This window comes from Lactuca sativa, chromosome 9, assembly GCF_002870075.4.
Source record: "Lactuca sativa cultivar Salinas chromosome 9, Lsat_Salinas_v11, whole genome shotgun sequence".
NCBI lineage: Eukaryota > Viridiplantae > Streptophyta > Magnoliopsida > Asterales > Asteraceae > Lactuca > Lactuca sativa.
The window spans coordinates 99,575,890-99,594,864 of record NC_056631.2 but is presented as its reverse complement, the minus strand read 5'-3'; the positions used below and the strand labels follow the sequence as shown (position 1 = coordinate 99,594,864).

Here is an 18,975-nt window from a genome sequence, read left to right as displayed (position 1 = left end):
CTTGTAGTGACCATAACGAGTTCGAAAAGTTGTGTTGGGAACATCTCCTTCCAAGACTCGTAGTTGGTGATACCCGGATCTTAAGTCGATCTTTGAGAAATAACTCACTCCCTGGAGTTGGTCGAATAAGCTGTCGATGCGTGGTAGTGGGTATCGGTTCCTGATAGTAAGCTTGTTAAGTTCCCGGTAATCAATGCACATGCGGAAAGATCCATCCTTCTTCTTTACGAACAAGACTGGTGCTCCCCAAGGTTAGAAGCTTGGCCTGATGAATCCTTTGTTGAGTAGTTCGTTCAATTGGCTGGATAACTCCTGCATCTCTGCCGGTGCTAGACGGTATGGTGACTTAGCTACTGGTGTAGCTCCGGGAATTAAGTCGATTCTGAACTCGACTTGACGTTCCGGTGGAACTCCGGGAAGATCTTCAGGAAAAACATCGGCAAAGTTGCAGACTTACGGAATGTCCTTGATGTCTTTCGTTTCTTTTTCCTTGTCTACTACATGGGCTAAGAAGGCATGGTACTCCCTACGTAGATATTTCTGGGCTTTGACACAAGAGATGATTTGTAAATGTGTATTGGGCTTGTCACCATAAATGACAAGAGTTTCGCCATTTGGCAGATTCAGGCGAATGGCCCTTTCGTGACAATGTATATCGGCATGGTGTAGGCTTAACCAATCCATATCGATGATGATATCAAAGCTCTTTATAGTTATCGACATTAGATCAATTTGAAATGAATGTTCGTTTAGAGTTAGTGTGCAGCCAATGTACATACCGTTCGTGCTTTCTGTTCTACCATTTGCCATTTCTACTGTAAATATCTTATTAAGTGATTTAGGGTTCTATTTTAGTACGTGCTTGAATTTATGACTCACGAAGCTCCTCTCTGCACCACAATCAAAGAGTATGCATGCATAAATGTTATTGAGGAGAAACGTACCCGTAACCACCATGGGATCAGCTATCGCTTTGTTCTGACCTATTGCCAACACTCGTCCCGTGCCGCCAGCATTCCTTGCCTTAGGGCAGTCTCTTTTGTAATGCCCAGCTTCACCACACCCATAACATGCTCGACCCACACCGACTCCTTGGACTTGGGTGATCGGTTGTGCTGGTGCTCTACAAAAACGGGCTATATGCCCTTTCTTGTTGCAATTGTTATAGTGCATCTCCCGGCAATTTCCATTGTGGTGGAAATTGCATTCGGCGCACTGCGGCAGGTTTCCAGCATATTGCTTTGCTGGTGTAGTGGTAATTGGAGCAGCAGTGGGGGCAGTAGCGGCATGGGCTGCCATAATCTGTTGTTTCTTGGAAGATTCTTGTGAAGGCTGACTCTTCCTTTTGTTCCAGAACTTCTTCTTCTTGTTGTTGTTGGTATTGTTTTTTTTTTGTTGGTATTCTTTTTGTTGTTGTTGCTTCCTCTGGGTTGCTCCGGAGTGGTAGTTGCGAAGCCTTGACAGATTCCATGGTCAACGAGGGCTTGTGCCAGCTATTTGGCGCTATTGAAAGCGATTGGTTTGGAAGCTAGTACACTTCCTTGAATCTAGGGGGACAGTCCTCAAATGTACCTCTCTATTTTCTTGCTCTCTAGAGCAACCATCCCTGGGCAAAGGATTGCCAAGTCACTGAACCTGTTGGTATAGGTCGTGATGTCTGAGCCTACCATGTTAAGGCCCCAAAGTTCCTGTTCAAGCTTTTGTAATTCGCCCCGTGGATAGTACTCTTGCAGTAATATTTGTTTTAAATTCTCCCAGCCCATAGAGTTAGCCACTACTAGTGTTACTGACTTGACATGGCCATTCCACCATGCCAGAGCTCTTTCAGAGAAAGTACAGGCAGCGAACTTCACTTTGTTCCCTGCCGGACAAGAACAAATCTCGAAGACTGCTTCAGTTTTCTCTATCCACTGTGATAGAGCCATTATTCCTCCGACCCATTAAAAGTAATGGGTTTTCTATTCATGAAATCCTTGTATGTACAATCTTCTGAACGACCTGGACGTTGGCCATTCGTAGAACTATTTACTCCCCCACCAGAACCATTGTTACTCATTTGGGCCATTGCCGCTGTTACTGTAGCTGTTACAACAGCTATCAATGCAGCATTTTCCGTCGATGGAGGCGGTGGTGGTGGAGGTATCGTGCCCGGCCTGGGTCTTAGGTTTAGACGAGGAGGCATCGCGCTCCCAAGAAATAAAAATAAAAGATTATAAGTTTTGGTGGTTGAGAGTTGAATGATAATGATTTAACTATCTTTAATAGTTCGAGAATTTGGTTTGACCAACACAGGGCTTTGAGTTTGATTCACCAATGGAGTTTGAATAACAATAAACAAACTCATGAACTCGAATGAAATGCACATAATTAACACACAAAAGAGGTATGCCCTATATATATTAAACATATGGTTGCGTTACATCCGAAGTTAGAAAATTTTGACCTTTCTAAAGGTCTTTGATTATAGGAAGTTTAAAGAAGGTAAGACTTTTAGCCGAGTTCTTATTCTATAACAAAATTTTGGGATTTGGCAAGCACTACTTGCGACATAGGTTGCACTTGGAACTTGACTCCGCATCCGATTGCTTTGCTTCCATAAGACGCCTATCGAAGGCGGTTTGCTGTTCCCTTATTTCAGAGAGGGCTACAATCAGTTGTGATTGGAACATGTTGGTTCGGAGTTGGGCATTATCATGTGCCCTGTCCAGTTGACGGATGTCGGAAGTGTGAACTTGTATTTCCACATTGACTTCACGAATCCGGTTAACTTGAACCCCAGAGTGATAGGACTGGTTGGCTAGCTTGCCCACCATGACTGGGAGTCCTCGATCGGCTGAACCTCCACCGCTGACATCATAGAAGTCTCGACATATGTCATAGGGAGGGCGTAACCCTTGTTGCTGGCTCCAGTGGTGAAGGTGGCTTCCCCAAACGGGTGTTGGTCCTTGAAAATTTCTCCTATAAGCGGATGGCTGAGCAACTGGTGGATTGATTATTTCTGGCTCTGAGTCTGTCCCAGAGTCTTCCCCTTCTCCCAACTCTATAGGTTCCTCATCTTCTTCGGGATCTTCTTCAACCCATCCCCCGTTACCTTGGTTGAGATAGTAGGGGTCTCCGTGTGGGTTGAATCCAGCCATTTGACTATACGAGAATAGGGTTATAGGAATTGGACAAAATTTGAAACATGTAAAACTAAACATGTCGTTTAAACTATTGCATGTAACAAATACTCCTATAGTATTTAAATTTGTATGTTTGATACTAGTATTCATTTTTTTAAGTTTTGACTTGTTGCTCACTACGACCATTCCTCGGCATACGTTAGTCCAATCTCAGATAAATATAGTTGATCAGGCTATATTCGTCCCAAATCCGATTACATATTTCGAGGCCTAATCGTAGTGTCCAACTTGTCTTAATACTTCTTGTATAGCTCTAACCATGAAAATATATTGTTATATGCATGTATTTGTACTTTTATGACTCAAAATAATCTAAATTAAATGAAACGAGGTTTTAGGTGTAAAAACGTTTTGTCAGAGAGTTTTAGTCCCTTATGCATTTATAGTTTGTATATCTTATGCGGTTCGATATACTTAGTTCACTCTAAACGATGCTCTGATACCAATCTGTCACACTCCCAAACCAGAACGGCGGAATCGTTCGAGGGCGGATGACTTCATGTAGTATCGAAATAGTTGAATACATAGTAAAGAAAGTAACACAACCATCATATATATAATTTGGAAGTTTACATTGTAGAAAAGTACTTGTTTCAAAAGAAATTACAATATGATGTCAGAATGAAATTTAACTAACGCCGCAACGTCCCTTCTTCAAAAGCAGAAGTTTACCTGTATTACTGAATCCCTGAGAAATACAAGTAGTTTTGAAAGAGTAGGTCAGCATTTAAGCTGGTGAGTTCATAAGTATTTAGTGACAATGTTTGTATGAAATAGAATGAAAATGGTTTGTACATGTTTAAATGTTCCTAGACAATCCCATATTTTCTACTATAGTAGATGGTAGTTTAATTGTTCCAAAACTGTAATGCAATAGTGCTTTTCATGCCTAAAATGGTAGGTTTATGTATAAATCGCTAAGGCAAATGAAAAACCCCGTAAATCAATGTGTTTTTAATACTCCATGTGAGTCTTATAACCATACTATTTGACCAGGATGCCTATAACAACGTTCATCAGGCGTTGGAAAGTTATGACGTTTGTCACCCCAGGCCTGCCGGCCTAGCTGTAGCTAACAACTTAGGTGCGGGATTGTCAATCCCGTATAAATCTATACATAAGAATCACGCTCCCCCTACAAGGGATTATGGTATATAATATAGGATTTAAAATGCATACTCGAAAGTACGTGAAATGTCTCACAAAACATAGTATAAAACAAATTTACGTATGAAAAGGTCCATTTGTTCTTGTGTATGAAAATATCTCTTTGATATAGTGTATCTAGTATGTAAATGTTCATGATTTTCTCGTAAACTATACCTATTATAGTTTTTCAAAGTGTGTGTTACGTTCATATAGTAAATCATAGTGTAATGGTCACTTTTTATGTAAAGTATAACATTTAAAGTGACATAAATGATCACATATACTTAAAGTATAAATAAAGTGTTTGATTCGTATATATATATATATATATATATATATATATATATATATATATATATATATATATATATATATATATATATATATATATATATATATAAATATGTTTTATTTCCAAAAGACAAGATGTTATCGTGAATATATATTGCATACAAAAGTTCTCATGTAGTAGTTATGAATCACATATGATTCACTTGATAAGAAGAGTATATAGTGAAACTCTGTGTTACACACGATAATAACTGCATGTTTACTTGTATTCCCCCCTTAAAAGTGTATAAAAAGCATTGATAAAATATTTGAAACTGTAGTTTATAGGGGTATGAACTCACCTGATTGATTGGAGATCAAAGCGAGATGAAAATGGAACAAAATTTTGACTTGGAAAAGTTGATTTTTCTCGGGATTCTCGGGAATCTCGGGAGTATAGAACCTTCCTTCGGAACTTGAGTGTGAAAATCGGGGCTTCGGGAGGGCTTCGGGAGCTTAACCGCAGAGTTTTGGCACGAGAGATAGAAGAATGGAGCACCTAAACCCGACGCCGCAAGAGTTCTATTTATAGGGCACATTTTTGGGTGCCACGTCGTGGCAAAGGGTTGGCCACGTCGTGGTGGTCAAATCTTATCTCCTTTCGTTGATTGGACGCCCTCAGTCACTTGCCGGGCCGCGGCAAACTGTGCCACGTCGTCGCAGACCTGACAGCCTCGACGTTCTTTATATGCACGCATATGTGAGAATATACTCTATAACTCTCGTTTAGACTTCATCGGCAAAATTTGACTTTATTCTTAATTATTTATTTTTAACGGGCCGGGACATGAAAAGTCCGTTAAAAATCCATAACTTATTCATCCGATGTCCGTTTTTGTCAGACTTTTCACCGTTGCGCTACTAGTGTTGAGACCTTTGATTCTCATGAAGGTTGTTTCAGCCAAAGTCTCTCGATCTCTATTTCGAGTTTTTAGCTGTCTACTGGTATATTCGGATCTTGTAAAAATCATAACTTCCTCAGACAAAGTCAGATTTGGATGTTCTTTTTATGTACGCTCACGGTTTAATGATATCTACAACTTTCATTTAGATACTTAAGGCTAAAAACTATTGTATTGAAACTTCGTCTTTTTCGTTTAATCGGTGTTGCCGGTTTTGTCAGAACTCTTAGAATGGTCATAACTTCTTCGTTATAACTCGGATTTTAGTGTTCTTAGTATTTCTGTAAACCTTGACACATTATCTAGCATAATAGATATCCATATAGAGACTTTTGCACATTCTATTTTTCGAAGTTAATTTCATTATATCAAAAGTGGTTACAATACTTGACTTTTTAGGTCATTACATAGAGTCGAAATATCGGGTTGTCACATAAATGAACTTGGCCCATGCTATATATATAAGAGTCGATATTTAATTAGTTCCTTTTGATCACTAAATTAATTCTTGATCAATGCTAATTAAATAATATGATTCCATATTAATATATTAGAACTTATAATATATTAATATAAATCATAAACACACTATTCTCAAAAGATTATCCATGTAAATTGTTCCGGTGAAGTGCAACCCAAATGGACCATGGAAAATTGGTTCAAGTACATACCAATTATAGTTATGGACTTAGACACTAATCCAACAATGACCCATATCGAATCCACTCCGCTCACTGTCCGTGGCAACCGCGTTATAAAATCCATAGTAATCTCTTCCCATTTCCAAATGGGACTGTCTAACTGCTGCAGCTTGTCGTGAGGTCATTGATGCTCGGCCTTGACTTTCCGGAAAGTGTAGCACCTCTCGACATACTAGGCCATATCTTACTTCATGCAAGGCCACCAATAGTCAAGCTGGAGATCTCTGTACATCTTTGTTTCTCCAGGATGAATCAAGAACCTCAACTTGTGCGCCTCCTCCATCAAAACCTGTCGTGCACCACCCGAAAATGGAACCCATACCCTCCGATGAAGGGTCAATAACCCTCTGCTATCATAATCGAAGGAAGCCACCAGAATCACTATGCGCTGAGTTTTCTGGTGCTCTTCCTTCATAGCTTCAACTCAAGCCTCTCGGATCTACTCAAAAAATTGAATAATCACCATCATCCTCAAACATATATCCCTGATCGGAGCCGAGATTGCCTTACGACTGAGAGCATCGACCATCATGTTGGGCTTCCTCGGGTGATAAAGGATCTATGTTAGGTTGAAGTTTCGTTTAAGGATTGCGTCATTGGGCTCGGCTATTAGTCCAATTGTTTTGTACTCCGGTTTGGGCCTGTCCAACCGTGAGCCTGTTAGGTTTACTATATAAGTATATGCTTGCATGCATATTAGGTTAACGATAGAGAAGTAACGATCAAGAATACAATAGAATTACGATAGCTTTTCTTCATCGTTCCTGTAAACCTTCCAACCCTCTACAGTTGATGTTCTTGATCGAGCTCTTCTGAGGGTTATTTTATAATCATTCGACACGTTTGATTCATTCTTGAGTTGTTCATTATTTTTGTGTTCTTGCTGTTTAATCTTTATTTACCTGTTTAAGATCTAATCGATCTTCTAGATTAAGTTTTAATCTCATCAATTGGTATCAAAGCAGGAGGCTGTGTAATCGATACACTTCTTTTCTGTGAAAAGGTTTCAATTAGGGTTTTCCGCAATTACTGATATTTATTGAGCCGTCATCTCATTATTGATGTATCTTGATATTTATTGTTTTGCCCTAATCTGATTTATTACAAGTCTGATCTTTGAACAGGTTATTCGATCATTATGGACGAGTCGCAATCGAATCCCATCAATATTTCCAACAGCATTGGATCAACCACGAAGATTCCCATCCTATACACCCATGATTATGAATTCTAGGCGCATCACTTTGAAGACTATGTTATAGGATCTGAGGATAATGGATACCTCATCTGGGAAGCAATTATCAATGGACCGTTTTCTCACTCTGCAACCTCAAGGATTATTAAAACTCAAAAGGAGTATAATGATCTGCTGAAGGATGTCAAAGATATTGCGCAAGATGAAAAAGATAAATTCCAGTGCAATATCAAGGCGTTAAGATTGATAAGATTCTCCCTTCAGTCCGACACTTTCAGGTTGGTAAGTTCATGCACGACGGCAAAGGAAGTTTGGGATAGGCTTCGTGAATTGTACTCTATAGACGAGGATCTTGAACACTCTATCCAAACCTTACTCTTGTCTGAGTTTGGAGAATTCAGGCAAGGAGCCGAAGAAACTGTGACCCAAACGTTCGATCGCTTCAATCATCTTCTCAGCAAGATGATCAAACATGACATCGAAAGGAAGCTTATCGAGCAGAAGGTTATGTTTTTAAATGGTCTAAGATCAGTGTGGAGAGCAGTGGTGTCTACAGTTAAAGCCCATGAGCAGTTTAAATCATATTCTTTGGCGAAACTTGTGGGTATTCTCAAGTCTCAGGAGAAGATTGTGCTGCAGGAAAAGAATGTTGTCTCAAGCCTAGGTTCGCTGGCCCTCCTGTCAAAAAGTAAAGCTGTGATGGAGGACGAAGACCTCAACTTGGAGGAGTATGACCTCACGTCTGAGGATTATGCTATGATGGTGTCTAACCCCAAGAGGTTCATTAAGAAGAGATTCCCCAGCAACAAAAACCGAAACTGGCAGGGGAGTTATAGTTCAGAAAAGGTTAACAAGGAACCAAAGGTAGAAGGTGATTCTGGAGTAAGTTGTTACTACTGTGGAGGGAAAAACCACTATGCTAAGGATTGTGTCCTCAAAAAGATGGTTGAAAAGGATGAGGAAGCTTTGCTGCAGAAAAAGCTTGATGAGATGAGGAAGAAGAAATCTACCGCTAACCCTTCCATGAATGCTCTAATTGTGCAGGGTTCGGTTGCTGATGACGAGTTCGGTGGCGTGGAAGTTTGGTCAACCGACTCTGAAGATGATGAAGTGAGGAAGCCTTCACATGGAAAGGCTTGTGTGGCAAAAGAGGAGAGCAGTGGAGGAAGGTGCTTGATGGTGTCTGAAGTATCTCAGATGAGGGGATACAACACTGATGGTGGAAGCAATGAACCGAAGGAGCAGCAGGATATGTGCTTTACAGCCAAACCGCTCAGCGTGCAGTTCAACGAGCTCGATGAACTGATCAAGAAGGTACAATCGGTTTTTGTTTCATTTAAAGTACCACAAAGCTCATATGAAAAAGAACTAAAAAGTGTTAATTCTTGAATCTCTCATCTAGATAGTAGTTTAACTCAAACTCGAGTCACCAATTCTAACCTAACTGATCAATTAAGCAGGGTGTCTTCGAAGAATGAGGAACGGCGCATGTGGATCGAGTTGAAGGAGTCAGAATTAGTTAAAATAAAAGACGAAAACATTTATTTACAGAGAGACAATTTAAAGCTGTTAAAACAGCGAAATGTTTTTTGTTTGATTGCAAAACGTGTTTACACTAATATTACTCAGCTTCACTTGGACTGTGAAATAGGTCAAAAGATTCATCGCATGATTTTGCCCTTCCTTGAGTTTAAGGAGGATGAAATTGATGCTGAAGCTTATAATTGTGAGAGTATGATATCATCTGATGACGTCAATCCGACCTATATGTATGGACTGGACAAAATAGAATCTTTCATTAAATCCAAGGACCATAAGGACATGCTTAAAAACCTTTTGGATGAAAATGATAGACTTAAACTGAGAACCGAAACCATACAAAAATTTGACTCTTTAAACGCCAACTTGAGCTCAGAAAACAAAATTGATGTTGAAAATGCATCTGAGCTTAACGAGGATGACAATATGAGTGAAATTTCTGTAGAGGACACAATTGACTGCTTAGAATTTGTGAAAAGCGAACCTGAAAACCACAAGAATCTAATTTCAGAAAATTTAGTGGAGTTCGCTCGATTGTCCCAACAAAAGTCCCCGATCTTAGCAGAAAAAGCCGTTGTATATCAAAAGGTTAGGACCACGCCAAATCAAGTGTACAAGGTCACAGGAGTAACCGAACATCAGACTGCTGAACTCACAGCAATTGTTAACGAAGATAATGCTGATGGCTGCGATGAGTTCTTCTGGTCAGCTCCAATCGATAATGCAGATGAAACGGTAGGCTTTTCAGAAAGGACCTCATGGATAAGTAAAGGTAGATACATACCAGAACCTTTGAACAAGCCAGATAATTTCGATGTGCCAAGTACCAGTGGTACGAAAGACATTCCTCAAGATAATGGAAGCTCGGCAAAAGATGAAGTTCCCTCTAGTTCCTCAGTTCAAAGTGAAACTTCCACAGTTCAAAGTGAACCAGCCAAAGAGAAACTGAAAATGAAAGCCAATATCCATCATTAACCGAAGCAGATGAGGAATCAGAAACGTCAAAGGAACCAGAGATACAGGAAGAATCTCTCTGAAAGGAAACAATTCTGGCAATCCCAGAATGCATATTTCTCACATCAAGACAAGAATCTAAAGTTTGAGAATAATCCTGTTAAAAAGCACGAGAACCACAACAACCGAAAGCCAAGGTTCGGTTCGGAAAAGAATACCAACCGAAAGCAAAGGTTCGGTTCTGAAATCAAAAGAGATCAAAACTCTAAGTTCAGTCCCACCAATGATCAAAAGCAAAAGGGTCACCTAGAGTCTCCAGCCAAGAAGTCATCTCAATCTAAGCCTTCTCCTTCTCACTCATCTAATTCATCTAATTCTTCTAATTCTTCCAATTCATCTCCATCTCGCTCTAAAGTTCACTCAGTTCATTCTAAAAAATCTCATTCGTCAGCTGAACAAAAGGGCAAACAGAAGGTTTCTGCATCCAAACCAGAGTCTAAAACGAACGCACCTAATCCTAATAAAATCAAAGTATTTACCATCAAAAAAATATGAATCAACACTAATAAAACGAACATATCTTGTTGACATCTCTCTTACTATTCCTGTACCTGTGAAAGGCTCACGAGGACCCAAGAAACTTTGGGTTCCTAAATCTGCTTAATTTTTGCAGGTTATAAGTGACGAGCAGTTTGACGAAGAATGGTACATCGATAGTGGCTGCTCGCGTCACATGACAGGGAGGAAAGAAGAACTCAGAGAATACAGGTCTCTTTCAAATGGTGGCAACGTCAAGTTTGGAAACAACTCTTTCGGCACCATAAAGGGATACGGAATGATTACTAATGGTGATTTTACTATAAGGAAGATGGCATACGTGGAAGGACTGCAACACAACCTCATCAGTGTATCTCAGCTTGTTGGAGGTACAGGTCTCAAAGTCTCATTCGACGATGAAGGTTCTGAAATTATTGAGAAGAAAACGAAGAAAGTAATTCTCAAATCAGAGCATAAGGGTGAAATGTTTCCTCTAAACCTCAAACCCATCAAAGGAAACCCAGCTATATGCCTGTTATCAAAATCACAATCTGACGAAAGCTGGTTGTGGCACCGAAGACTCTCTCATCTCAACTTTAAAGATATCAACAAACTTGTCACTGGAGGTCATGTTCGAGGTCTTCCATTGCTCAAGTTCGATAGAGATCATTTGTGTGCTGCATGCGAAATGGGGAAACAGAGTCGTCAAAGTCATCCATCTATAATTAACACGAAAGTTGTTGAACCACTCGAATTACTTCATATTGATTTGTGTGGTCCATCATCTATCGAAAGCATCGGTGGTAGCAAGTATATTCTTGTTATTGTTGATGACTTTTCGCGATTTACATGGGTGTTCTTTCTAAAGCTCAAATTTGAAACGAATCATAAGCTGAAAGTGTTCATCAAGCAGATTGAAGTACAGCTCAAGAAGGTCGTTCGCAACATCAGGAGCGACAATGGTCTGGAATTCAAAAACAGAGAATTCGTAGAATTCCTAGCAGAAAAGGGAATAAGTCACAACTTCTCAGCTCCCTACACACCTCAACAGAACGAGATCGTCGAAAGACGAAACCGATCTTTGTGTGAAGCTGCCCGAACCATGCTAAGTTTCGCTTCCTTACCTCTTTATTTTTGGGCTGATGCTATTTCTGCTGCTTGTTTTACACAGAACATGTCATATCTCAACAAGCGATTCACGCTCACACCTTATGAGATTCTCAACAACAGAAAGCCAAATGTGAAATTTTTCCACGTGTTCGGCTCACGGTGCTTCATCTTTAACTCTAAAGAACACCGCAACAAGTTCGATGTCAAAGCCGACGAGGGAATCTTTCTGGGCTACTCTCTCACTTCCAAAGCATACAGAGTTCTAAACAAGCGTTTGAGAAAAATCGAAGAGACTTATTACGTGACTTTCGACGATAGCTATGTCAAAAAGCTACAGGCCAAAGAAGACACAACTGGGGAAATCTTTCCTCAAACTGGCCAAGTCACAGTCTCGATCGCTAATCTATTCGAGAAGTTTATAGAGCTATTTGACGAACCAGAGAAAGCTACTCTCTCAGAAGCAGGCGCAGAAGACAACAAGGTAGACCACATGAAGCAAATTGTCGAAGAAGCTGCCAGGAGAATGAATGAAGGGGGATCGAATTCTGACGAATCTCCATCCAACGATGCTTTAGTCGAGGGGGAGCCAAGCTCACATGTGGAGGGGGAACCAAGCTCTCCAACTGCTCCTGAAAGTACTTCTCCAACCGAAGGTACTCCTCAAACCGAAAGTGCTTCACCATCCGAAGGTGCATCAACGCATGAAAGCCCAGCACCACAAGAAACCTCTGAACCTCAAGTTTCTCAAAGCATTCCATAAAGCTCATCTATCGAGGGGGAGCAAGCTGATATGTCATTCGACTACGAAACCCAATCCGAACCAGAAGAAATGATCAATGCTGAACTGGACCCAACCTTTGATCCAAACTACCCTCCTCTTACCAAATGGACCAGAGATCATCCTGTCTCTCAAGTGGTTGGTGATGTCTCCGAAAAGGTTCTGACCCGATCACAACTGAAGGCAAAACAGACATCCTTATTTTCCAAAGTTGAGTTTTGTATGTTTAACTCATTCGTATCAAAAGTTGAACCGAAGACAGTTAACACTGCTCTCGATCACTCCGATTGGGTTCAAGCGATGCAAGACGAACTAAACGAATTTGAAAAGAACAAAGTCTGGCGCCTCATTCCAACTCCTCCAGATGCCTCGGTTGTTGGTCTCAAATGGGTCTTTAGGAATAAAATAGACAAGGAAGGGAACGTTATAAGGAACAAAGCTCGTCTGGTAGTAAAAGGATATTGTCAGGAGGAAGGGATTGATTATGAAGAGACTTTCGCTCCTGTAGCTAGGCTGGAATCTTTAAGAATATTTCTTGCTTATGCTGCCCACAAAAACTTTGAAGTTTTCCAAATGGACGTCAAGTGTGCCTTTCTTAATGGAGAACTCGAAGAAACAGTGTACGTGGAGCAACCTCCTGGTTTCGTGAACGAAAAGTATCCCAATCATTGCTATATTCTGGATAAAGCCGTGTATGGACTCAAACAAGCTCCGAGAGCCTGGTATGAAACGCTAACTAAATTCTTAAAGATGTCCAAATTCAAACAAGGTTCGGTTGACCCAACCTTCTTTCGCAAAAAGGAAGGTAACCACCTTATGATCGTTCAAATTTACGTCGATGATATCATCTTTGGCTCAACGAATCCCAGCCTAACAGCTGAGTTCAGAAAACTGATGGAGACTAAATTTAAAATGAGCTCAATGGGTCCTATTAACTTTTTCCTTGGTTTAAATATTAGACAGGGACCCGAAGGCATCTTTATTAATCAGGAAGCTTACACGAAGACTCTCCTAGCAAAGTTTGGTATGATGGGAGATTGCAAAGTCAAAGTCCCAATGGCTTTCGGCACCAAGCTAACTCCATCCCTAGACAAACCGGCTGTTGATATCACGCTCTATCGTCAAATGATAGGCTCACTAATGTATCTTACTTCTAGCAGGCCTGACATCATGTTTTCTGTGTGTTACTGTGCTAGATTTCAGGCAAACCCACGCGAACCTCACATGCTTGCAGTGAAGAACATTTTACGCTATCTCAAGCGAACCGCCTCCTTAGGTCTATGGTATCCTTCCAACTCCGGCTTCTTCATTCAAGCCTACTCAGATGCAGATCTTGGAGGATGTGGACTCGACAGAAAAAGCACCACTGGCGGCTGTCAATTCCTTGACGGGAAGTTGGTTAGCTGGCAATCAAAGAAACAAACGTGCATGTCGTTGTCTACTGCCGAAGCTGAATACATAGCCGCTGCATCCTGCACCTCCCAAGTGATTTGGATCCAGAGTCAACTTCGAGACTATGGACTCAATATGAAGAAGATCCCACTATATTGTAACTCTGAAAGTGCAATTAGGATATGTCATAACCCAGTGCAACACTCTAAAACCAAACACATAGCACTGAGGTATCACTCCATCAAAGATCATGTGGAAGATGGAAACGTTGAAGTACACTTTGTTGGAACCACTGATCAACTGGCTGACGTCTTTACCAAAGCTCTTCCTGAAGCATCATTCAACAGAATTTTACAAGGGCTAGGTATGATGGAATCAGAGTCAGTACCTCAAACTACCTCTCAACCTCAAACGTAAGAAGCGAAATTGACCGAACGTTCAGGTTCGGTTAAATCATCTGACTCGCTCATCACTACAAAGGTAGATTTCTTGGTTGTATATTTCTTGTACAAAGTTGTTTTTCTTATTGTCAAAAGTATTTTCTGATTGCATGTCTCAATTCATTGGTTTTCTAAAATTTTCCAAAACTGAAACCTACCGAAGGTTCGGGTTCGGTTTTCTAAAATTTTCCAAAATCGAAACCTACCGAAGGTTCGGGTTCGTTTTTTCAAAATTTTCTTAAACCAAAACCAACCGAACGCTCGGGTTCAGTTTTTCAAAATTTTCTTTAACCGAAACCAACCGAACGCTCGGGTTCGGTTTTTCAAAATTTTCTTTAACCGAAACCAATCGAACGCTCGGGTTCGGTTTTCCAAAATTTTCTTGAACCGAAACCAACCGAACGCTCGGGTTCGGTTTTTCAAAATTTTCTTAAACCGAAACCAACCGAACGCTCGGGTTCGGTTTTTCAAATTTTTCTCAACCGAAACCAACCGAACGTTCGGGTTCGGTTTTTCAAATTTTTCCAAAGTTTTTTTTACTCTATCCAAGTCTTATTTTTTTCCTTACTTATTTTGTTTATTTTATTTTATTTTCTTTTATTTTTTTTATATCAAAAACTCAAAAATATTTTCTTATTTAATTTATGTGTTCGTTCGTTTATGGGGATATAATTGTTGGATTACTTAAGTGTCCCTAGAAGCATGCTGCTGTATGTGTCCCAAGCCTCATAAGATTTTGAATAATAGCCTTAATGACTTGGTATAAACAAACCTTGTCTTCCCAATTAGGCTATCATATTTATTCTAATCATGAGCTACCTCACTCTCTTCTCATATGAGATAAGAGTTTTCTGCTTGGTCCTTATTTTCGTAGCAGAGGTACTTTACTTTCTTACACCATCTCCATTACATTTCTCCATTACATTCGTTTCATCAACGTAACCCTTGAGACTCTCAGAAATTACCACTGAGGTTTATGGTTACACAACAACTGTGTTTATGATCTCAATTTCGTGCCACTACGAGCTGAGTGAAACCCGAAATTCAACACCAAATCTGAATTGACGGTGAACAATAAATTTGCTCACGTTTTCACCAAAGAATTGACGGATATATCTTACTGAAATCTCAAATTTTTATTTTTGTGTGATTCCTATGAAATTGTTAAACACCATAACATTTCTTCCCTTGGGATCCAGTTTTTAATTTTTTTTGAGATTTTTATACTTTCCAAGCCAATTTAAAATTAATTCTTACATACTTGTTCAACAGACTACACCGGTCTCACAAGTACTTTGTTCACTTTCTTTCTTATTTCAAGATTAGAATTGTTGAATCAAAGCGAAAGCCACCCTTAAGTAGCCTAATTAAAAGAAGCCTTTCAACATTTATTAATAAATGTTTGATCGTCATTTAACGGGAAACCACATTAACACTTTAAGGTCTCTCTTGATCTTGAAGGAAGATGTTCGTGCCCGGGATCATTTGTTTCGTGTCATTATTGACATCACAGTCATTCCTAAAAAGAGTTGCTTTATTTCTTTTCTTTTTACACTCTTAGCACGAAAATCTTTGATTTTCCAAAATTCCAGTACTAATAATTACAGGCTGTATTATTGCTTTGGTGGTTAATTATCGAGTTGTGGTCTAAAATCATCCACGTGGGAATTTAATTCAAAAGATGCCATTTCAAAGTTAAGATGAAGGGTTGCTGACTCAGGCGGGAGATCAAAGGATAAAATTTCAAACGGCGGTTAAAAAGGGGACGCCTGCGAATTTCAAACGCCCATTCTTTTACTGACCTAATGGACGCGTGTGCGAATTTCAAGCGACTCCTCTCTGGCACTTAAAGGCGCGTGTGGATTTGAAACGGTTTTTTCTGAAGCGGCGCTTGTTGGGCGGCGTGTTCCTAGGAATCTGACACTCTCTCTCCTACGTGATCATCGCATGCCTTAACTGTCACGCATCTGTCATTCCGGAAAACCTTTTCGTATTTCCATAGAAGATTTGAACCGATTTTTCTCTCTCCTCTCACCCACTATAAAAGGCAGTCTACACTCCTATTTACCTCTTTACTGCATCCGAATTTCCAAGAGAGTAAAAATTCCCAAAAGCTTTCCTGTTCATCTTCTTCTTCCTACCTTCAACAATGGCAGAATCATCTTCAGTCCATGTCACATCACACATCCTTCCCATTCGCCCACAACAGTGTTTGGTGATTGACCTAACCCCTCTGTCGTACGATTCCTATATGACTCCTATCATCGAGTGCCTGAAGTACTCACAGATCGCTCCTGCACTTTCTAGGGTTGAGTCTGTGCCCATAGAGATCCTATCGTAGGTGTATGCGACTGCACATTACGATAAAGCAGTCGAGCGGGTGTTCTTCGAGGTTGCTGATCACAAGACCTCCATTTCTCGAAAACGATTTGGCACACTGCTAGGGTTGGCTGCTGACCCTTCAAGAATTAATCCGGAGACGATTCCGATTGGGCATCTTTACAACATGTTTTATAATATGGGGTACACGGAGGCGCTCACCTCCGTCGCGAAGTTTAAGAAATCCTGCTTGCCGCCACAGTGGAACGGCATGTTTACAGTCCTCTTCAAGGGCTTATCTGAACGGAGCTCAGGATCCGATGGTTCTAGTCGACTGTTCTTATCGATTATGTATGGCATCTACAACGGAGTCAATCTTGACTATGGGTTGGTTCTCTGGCAACAACTCATCCAGAGCCTTTCTTCTTCTTCACGACACTCTGAGGTGTCGTATGCCTGGTTCTGGGCACTCATCACAAAATGGGCGATGGATAAATTTGATGTTCCCACTGCTGCTGGTGCATCGATGTCTTCGATCGGTACTTTTCATACCACGAAGATCATCGTCTCTGATGCATCCAAATTTTCTTTCATTGGCTCCATTCCGGAGACAATGTACGGCGATGTTCCATCCGACAGCAGGATCATCCGGACCATTAAAGAGTTCAAGGCGTCTGGACCTAGGGTACTCACACAGGAAATGCTCAAGTCCATCCATGACGCTGACAAGCCTGTTAATAGGGGCAAAAAGGCGGATAAAGGGAAGCAAGTGACCAAAGCTCCTAAAGGTCCTTCTCCCAGGAAGAGGAAACCAACCAAACCTGCATCGCCCCCGCAGCCGAAGAGAAGGAAGACTCAACCGAAGCGAAAGCTTATCATCGCTTCCTCTTCGAGTGACTCAGAAGGCGAGAGTTCGGGTTCGGACGGCTCTCAAAGAGGCGAAACCCCTCCCAGAGGCAACACCCCACCCCGATCACCTACCCCAGACATGGAAATTCATGTCTCACCTATTCCTTCTCCTACTCAAACAATCCCTACTTCCATTCCCACCATAAACCCCACTACCACCATTCCTAAAACCTCTTTCTCTATACCACCACCCATTTTCACAGATACCACTACAACAACTGCAAAGGTTACAACCAACGTATCTGATACGGGGGTTCATACCGATGCAACCGACACACCACCTGTAACCGAACCACCTCAAACCGAAACCCAGCATACAACCGAACCTACCCACACTCAACCACCACCCGAAACTACCCCTACCAACACTCAACCTGAACTCACACATCCCACAACACCCCCACCTTCCCCACCCCCAACATCTCCAGATCATGCCTCTGATGGAGATAACCCTTTCCTTGGAGGGGAAAATATGACCTTTGATTCGGTCTACTTTAGTCCGTTTCAGGTTCAAAGCGACGATGAGGACGATGCTCCAGTAACAAAGAAGCATCTTAAGGAGCTAAACGAGAAGGTTGACTTGCTTCTTGCTTCATCCTCCAACACTCAGTCCTCTCTCTCTGAAGCCGCTCTTCAGAAGATTGTTGATGCCTTCTCCAGGGCTCAGCATGATTCTGTCGCTTCAGCCACAGCCGCCATAGACGCCTCCACAAAAGCTTGTGAAGCTGCGACCACAAAAGTCGATAAACTATTCTCTGAAGCCTCTTCCCTGTTGAAGTCTTTACATGAGAGCGCTGATTCTACAAAGACAACGTTGGAACCAATCGTTCAACAATTGGCCACGTTCGTCTCAACGGAGTTACAGTCGTTCGCTACCCTTCGCCAATCCATCAGCGACGACAACTCGGCCCTTCGTGCCTCCATTGACAAGCGCCTCGCTAAACTTCAAGAGGATCTCGCTGCCGAAAACTAGTTAATGGACGTTCTGGCAAGCAAAACCACCGCCCTTAAGGTCAAGAGCACTCAGCTTTCAAACTATCAGCAACAAATTGAAGCTCTTCGATCCGAACGGGAGGTTATCAAAACTTGTGTTTCGGATGTACACGCTGCCCTATCCAACATCCTGGAAGCACACGATCCGATTCTCAATCATTCGGTGAGGCGAACCCTTGCTGAAAAACTTACTCCTGCCATGGACCTTCTCAGCAAAATTGAAGGCCTACCTAGTTTCGTGTCCAATCCGAAACAAGGGGGATAAGGGAAGTCCGGATCGAAACCACCTCCTTCCTCAAAAGCTGCTCACACAACCGAACCACCTCCGACTGGTCAAACTTCGGGTTCGGGCGTGAAGGATAAAGGAAAGAACATAGCTGAGGAAGAAGATGAAGATGATAAAGAAACCATTGCTGACTTGCTTAAACGCAAAAACAGTCGCAATGTTGAAAATGACAATGTTCGTGTGGCGCGAGAAGCTGAAGAAGCCGAACGCAAGAAGAAAGAAGCCCACGATCTCCTCGAGAGCAGGAAGACTCTTTTCC

At 41.2% G+C, this 18,975-nt stretch overlaps 1 protein-coding gene across 1 annotated transcript in view; it reads right to left on the bottom strand.

Annotated features, from left to right (window-relative positions):
* Positions 1 to 1,299, bottom strand: part of LOC128129059 (uncharacterized) — a 51,002-nt gene extending 49,703 nt beyond the window's left edge. The window contains exon 1 of the mRNA XM_052767762.1: positions 945 to 1,299. Coding sequence (XP_052623722.1) covers positions 945 to 1,299 — 355 coding nt within the window. The remainder of the gene's footprint in view (positions 1 to 944) is intronic.
* Positions 1,300 to 18,975: the final 17,676 nt, after the last annotated feature.